The sequence below is a fragment of the Electrophorus electricus genome, chromosome 19 (genome assembly GCF_013358815.1).
Source record: "Electrophorus electricus isolate fEleEle1 chromosome 19, fEleEle1.pri, whole genome shotgun sequence".
In the NCBI taxonomy this organism is placed as follows: domain Eukaryota; kingdom Metazoa; phylum Chordata; class Actinopteri; order Gymnotiformes; family Gymnotidae; genus Electrophorus; species Electrophorus electricus.
In genome coordinates, this window is record NC_049553.1 from 1,642,368 (window position 1) to 1,648,863 (window position 6,496).

Consider the following 6,496-nt stretch of genomic DNA (forward strand, 5'->3'; position numbering starts at 1 on the left):
ACTACAATACTATACTATACAATACTACTATATCTTGGAAGAAGATATCAGCAATCTATCTATCTATCTATCTATCTATCTATCTATCTATCTATCTATCTATCTATCTATCTATCTATCTATCTATCTATCTATCTATCTATCTATCTATCTATCTATCTTTTATATAAATATGTGTGTGTGTGTGTGTGTGTGTGTGTGTGTGTGTGTGTGTGTGTGTGTGTGTGTGTAGGCTATAAAGGCTATAATGCTTTGTGTGATAAATACACAACTATTCTGTTAAATTGGTTGGGGACAATGAAAAGAATATTGGAATAAAATATGAGAAATTATTAAAGCCAATGTATAATTATGGGATCCATAAATGATCAACATGGCCCAAGGCTAAATAAAAATATTTCCTTTCTTTTCTAGTTAAAACGTACATCCTTGAAGAATAGAGGATGGCACCAAGTTTCCATGGTAACCAAAAAGGGCTCATTTAATTATGGCGTCTATAAAACTATAAATAAAGTATCAAAGTAATCTAATCGTATTGAGTACGCTTAAATTATTCTTTTTTAAAAGAACCATTTGAGCCACAAACCACTTGATGTAACAGCCAACGAGATATTTAAACGAGTAAAACCTCATCTGCTTTCTGCGTCTAACTACATAAAGACATCCATCATGAGATATGTAGAGAAAGAAGTTGTTAAAATCAAATCATTTAGGTGCCTGATCCTATAACATTTGTCGCCAGAGCTGCTGCCGCATTGATATTGGCCTATGCTTATCATATCGTGCATATTTGGAACGCTTTAGATCAAGGGTGCGCACAAGTCCGGTACATTAAGCGGATACCCATAACAAATCCGAAGCAGCAACGTTGGACAGTTTCCATTCTCGCCAACTTGAACACTTGTCCATACTTCCACACGTTTTTCGAACGCCTCAATCAAACGGACTTAGATATACAGAATCAAAACTGCGATTTCTCCTTGTTCTTCGTTGGACTGCAAGCCTCCATTGGCATCGCTGCTGAGTGCCCGTCTGGGGAGCGGACCAGCATTTTAAAGCAAACCTTTCAAAGACATTTAATTCCTGTCACGTCCTAGCTTCTCCTATTTGCCTCACCACGAGAGAAAGAGAAGAAGAGTGAGGTTTAATGAGGGCGACATGGCGAAAATCACCGTCACTTAAAGTGTTCCGCCAGCTGTGCTTTTAATTCCGTCGCACCGATCAGAGTGAGTAGTGCACAGTTCTGCTCAGTTATTGCCGATGATATGGCTCCGAGCACGGGTGCTAGAAAACCAAAGAAAGGCGAATACTAATATTGAATTACAGCGCAAAACATTTTACCGCATGTTAACGTGAGGCTGTGTTTGTATTGTAGTCCATATGGTTTAGCTGAAAAAAGGGCGCTGGCTGCGTTTGTGTGCATATGAAAATGTGATCTATATTGAAGGTGTGTAAGTTAATTTTTTGCTGCGGTACTTGAACGTTTTCAATATGTGTGGATTGCGTACAGAGCTGCACGGATGACAATATTAGCCTCTGCTGAATAAACATGATGTTGTAGGTTGTATGTTCGTAAAGGATGAGTTAAGGGTTTATGCGATAGATAGATAGATAGATAGATAGATAGATAGATAGATAGATAGATAGATAGATAGATAGATAGATAGATAGATAGATAGATAGATAGATAGATAGATAGATAGATAGATAGATAGATAGATAGATAGATAGATAGATAGATAGATAGAAGTATATCAGATCTATAGATTCATTGGTATAACTTTTTTTTTTCATAGATCATTTTGAAATATTATTTTAGTAATGAGTGGCTTTAATAATATAGACCAGCAACATTAATGCAGCCTAGATCTTATTCACATCACATCTCTGTGTCCTGCTGCTCACATGAGCTAATAAGTACCTTTGTGAGAAGATCAAGAAATATTTCCCATAGAGGTCAAGCAGATTCTTAATGATCTGGTGTCATTTATAGCTGCCTACAAAACTCTGGTGAAACCCCAGAGGGAATGTAATGTAGTGTAGCAACATAGAGAAATGGACAGGAATATGTTTCCAGGTATATTGTGGCCAACTGGATATTGCACCCACCATTCAACAGTCAATCAATATTTCTATCCTTTTTAAAAATTTCATGAGTAGCAGTAAAGAAAGTCATCTTGTCTCTTTGTGCTGCTCTAGATATAACATCAGTATCAAGGTCATTATGATGAATTACTAGAGCTCTAAAGCTTTGTGTTTTTTTTTTAATTTCAGTGCAGTAAAAGAGCTCTCGATGTTATGTGCTTGACTGATTTTGGAGAAAGGATGTTCTGGATAACTCTACTAAGTACTATTGCACTTGGATGGACAACTCCAGTTCCACTGCTGGATGACTCTGAAGAAATAGATGAGCCTTGTTTTGACCCTTGCTACTGTGAGGTGAAAGAGGGTCTGTTTCATGTTCACTGCGATAGCAAAGGATTTACAAATGTTAGCCAAGTGGCCCAATCCTGGCTGAGGCCCTTTAAACTCTACCTACAGAAAAACTCCTTGAGGAAGCTTTATTTCAACAGCTTCCTGCATTTGAACAATGCTGTTGCCATTAATCTTGGGAATAATGCCCTGCAGGACATCCATGTTGGAGCATTCAATGGCTTGAGCTCTCTAAAGAGACTTTATCTGCATGAAAATAAGTTGGAAGTGTTTCGAAATGACACGTTCCTTGGGCTGGAGAGCCTGGAATACCTCCAAGCTGATTACAACGTCATAAAGAAAATAGATAGTGGAGCATTCCGGAACCTTCACAAACTCAGAGTTCTGATCCTCAATGACAATTTGATACCTGTACTGCCAACGTTCCTATTCAGATCAGTGTCTCTGACACACCTTGACTTGAGAGGTAACCGGTTGAAGACACTGGCCTACAAGGGTACTTTGGAATACATTGGACGTAGTCTGATGGAGATTCAGCTGGAGGAGAATCCTTGGAACTGTGTCTGTGACATCATACAGTTGCAAACCTGGCTGGAGAGGATACCCTACACTGCAGTGGTTGGGGAGATCACCTGTGAGTACCCCTTCCACCTCCATGGAAAGGACCTTAGAGAAATTAAGCATACGGAACTTTGCCCTATGCTAAGTCAAACAGAGGAGGCAAACTCCGCGATACCTCAGATAACATTCTACACAAGCAGGGTGAGGCCAACCAAATCCTCATCTGTAGTCTCCCCTAGCCAGAACACTTTTTCCTCTGTGGAACAAAGGGAGAGGCCTTCAAAGCCAACAAAAAGACCAAGGCCATCTAAGACTCTACCTACTCTACGCAGTGTATTCCCGAATCAGCCACCAATTGCTGCATATCAGACCAGGCCACCCATACCAATCATTTGCCCCATTGGATGTAGCTGTAACTTACATATTAATGACCTTGGTTTGACTGTCAACTGCAAAGAAAATGGATTTCGCAATATTTCTGAGCTAATGCCAAGACCGCTGAATGCTAAAAAGCTTTATCTGAGTGGGAATCTGATCCAGAAAATTCACAAGTCTGATTTCTGGAATTTTTCTAGTTTGGATTTGTTACACTTAGGAAACAACCAAATATTTTATGTTCAAGAGGGTGCTTTTGTCAATCTGCCCAATTTGAGAAGCCTGTATTTAAATGGGAATAACATTGAAAAGCTAACTCTTGATATGTTTTATGGCCTTCTGAGTGTACGCTACTTATATTTTGAATACAATGAAATCAGAGAAATTCAGCCAGCTGCCTTTAGCATGATGCCCACACTTCAGCTGCTCTTTCTGAATAACAACCTGTTGCATACTCTCCCTATAGGAGCATTCGCAGGCACTTCACTCACACGTCTCAACTTGCGCAATAACTATTTCCATCATCTGCCAGTGAGTGGGGTTCTGGAGCACCTGCATGCTGTTGTCCAGATAGACCTGAACCAAAATCCCTGGGATTGCTCCTGTGACATCATCCCTCTTAAAGAGTGGTTAGACACCCTCAGCTCAGTGGTCATTGTAGGGGAGGTGCTGTGTAAGACCCCAGAGGCTATGTCTGGGAAGGATTTACGCACTCTCACAACTGAGAGCATTTGTCCTGAGCTTTTGCAAACTTCCCTATCTCCAGAGGAGTGGAAGAAACTCACTACCTCATTTCCTGCGACAGGGCTGCACCCACCAAAAGGGGCCATCCCTCTGTCTGTGCTCATCCTCAGCCTTCTGGTTCTATTTGTGTCTGCGTTCTTTGCTGCTGCAGCATTGTGTGTGTATGCTCTGAAGAAGCGTGAGAAGCTCCCCTTCAGGAGACAGGGGGAGATGGGCTTGACAGGCATACAGATGGAGTGTGGGATATTCACAGAGTCTCCGTCCACTCTGCCTGAGACTCCACCCTCCAACCATGTGTATGACTGCGTTGCCATGCGTTCCTCACACATGTGCAATAACTCCATTTACAAGAACAGGCTAGATGGAGTTGAGCTAAAGCAACCACTTTCAGAGCCAAGCAAGAGTGGCTCAAATTACAGAACACTACTGGACAAAGAGAAGGAGTGGACCATGGCTATAAGCAGCTCACCCATCAACACCATAGTACCTGTGGGGCCCACATGCACTGATTTTGCTAGTTTGCATGAAAATGGAATACTCTGTCCAACAGTGATTGACAGCCAGGGTCCCACGCCAAAGGTGGGGTATGTAGAGAGCCTTTTTGGAACAACCTCTCAGTTCAGTGACATGCCTGATACACATGCACACCCTCCCCTGGATTACTCCCAGACTGACACTAGACAAAAACAAACTCTCACAATCAATGATGGGACAAGGACAGGCTGTTCTAATCAAATCCACAGTGATTACCCTGAGCTGAGAGTTAGACTGAAAACCAAGATGGATTACACTGATGTGCTGGAGAAGTCATATCAGTTCTAAAATACAACAGACAATGGAATAAATTAATAAAATGAACAAAAAATAGTAAGACTTAAAATGAACTTGAGCAATGCTGTTTTCCCTCTAGTTGCTCTGGAAGACATTGTGTGCTAAGATTTTGTATTAAGTGCCTTCAAATGAGCATCCAGCAATGTTGTAAATTATTTTTTATGCTCAGTTTTATTTATCTAAACATATTTAGAATAGAAGAGAAAAGTGCCATCATCATATTCTACAAATGTTTGTCTGCTAAAGGAAAAAAACAAGCAAATTTTGGGTTTATGGTGTGGATTATGATAAGAAATGTCTTTGACTGCTGAGGAAATGGTTTATTCAATTTTAATGCAGTGTGTGTGGGCTTGGCATTTAACTTGTTTCATAAAAATGTCTAAAATATTTTTTCCAAACTAAAAATGATCTTTCAGCAATAGAGATGAATAACTGCAGTTATTGTATAACTATTAAGTGTGTTGTTGAATTTCACAAAGAGAAGCTCATTTAACAGTATTAAGGATCATCATAAGGACAAGATATGCAAACCAACAAAACTTTTGGATTTTTTGATTCCAAACAAGAGGGTACCATTTTATAACGGATCTTTCAGAATCTATAAGGAAAGTGTGCATATATTTATTCTTAAATTTCAGTGTTGCAATTATTACTGTAAATCATGTTCAATCAGTGTATAATAATGGTTATGCTCTGGATTTAGCTTTTCTTAAAAATGTCAATAAAGGGAACTAAAAGAAGTCATGGCACATGGCAGTACCATGACTGGTGACATGGACAATATGAACACATTGAAGTAGGTCTTTCACACAGTAGATACTCACACACATTCACACAAAGCGTGCTATATACCTCTGCTCAGAATAGACACATTTCCAAAGAGATTCAGGTTTCACATGGTTTTTGGTTACTCCTAATTTACACAACTCTGAAAACCATCAGATATCATTAAAAATGCCACTAAAGCTTTTATATACCTGGAGAACAAGCAGCAGGATATGTATGGCTTGCCCAGCTGTCTCGAGTCCGTGTAGTGCACATGGAAGGGCATCAGATAAGTATTCTCTATTCTCTAGTCAGCCACAGTGTCTACGTTTACATGCATCTTGGTAATCCAATAATAATCTGACTAATAGCACAGTCGTAATAGAATATGAACATGTATACACCTCAGTCGGAATAGACTACTCCGATTGAGGCCATTCCGATTGAAATTTCTTCCCTGTTGAATGAGGTGGATAATCATGTAAATAATGCATTAAATAGAAGAATAATAGCCATACCAATGCGTGTATCTGATTACATACTTGATCAGAAACCTTGAAACTTTATATGCATTTGTGACATAACAGAAGTTTACAGTGAGCAACATGGTGAGAGCCAGGAATTGGTCTGCAGAGGAGACAAACTTTATGCTTCAAACTTTAAAATAGATAGCAAGATAATAATGAGATGTTCAGACATTACATGAGTAAACGAATGACAATGGGTTTACAGGTAGTCTACTATAGAGCTAATTAAAATATAATACATTGCAGAATGTTGCAGAACA

The 6,496-nt window shown here is 39.5% G+C and overlaps 1 protein-coding gene across 2 annotated transcripts; it reads left to right on the plus strand.

Moving 5' to 3' along the window:
- Positions 1 to 855: 855 nt before the first annotated feature.
- Positions 856 to 5,897, plus strand: slitrk3b (SLIT and NTRK-like family, member 3b). 2 transcript variants are annotated; one of them, XM_027013238.2, is made up of 3 exons: positions 1,217 to 1,226; positions 1,376 to 1,447; positions 2,275 to 5,897. In XM_027013238.2, the coding sequence occupies exon 3, from the start codon at positions 2,299 to 2,301 to the stop codon at positions 4,933 to 4,935; it is 2,637 nt and encodes an 878-aa protein (XP_026869039.1). In that variant the 5' UTR covers positions 1,217 to 1,226; positions 1,376 to 1,447; positions 2,275 to 2,298; the 3' UTR covers positions 4,936 to 5,897. The 2 variants fall into 2 exon arrangements, with proteins under 2 accessions (XP_026869029.1, XP_026869039.1); XM_027013228.2 differs by lacking the exon at positions 1,376 to 1,447 and having other exon boundaries at positions 856 to 1,226.
- The last annotated feature ends 599 nt before the right edge of the window (positions 5,898 to 6,496 follow it).

Coding starts and splice junctions, on each gene's coding strand:
- slitrk3b (XM_027013228.2), top strand. CDS start 2,299: ATGTGCTTGACTGATTTTGGAGAAAGGATGTTCTGGATAACTCTACTA.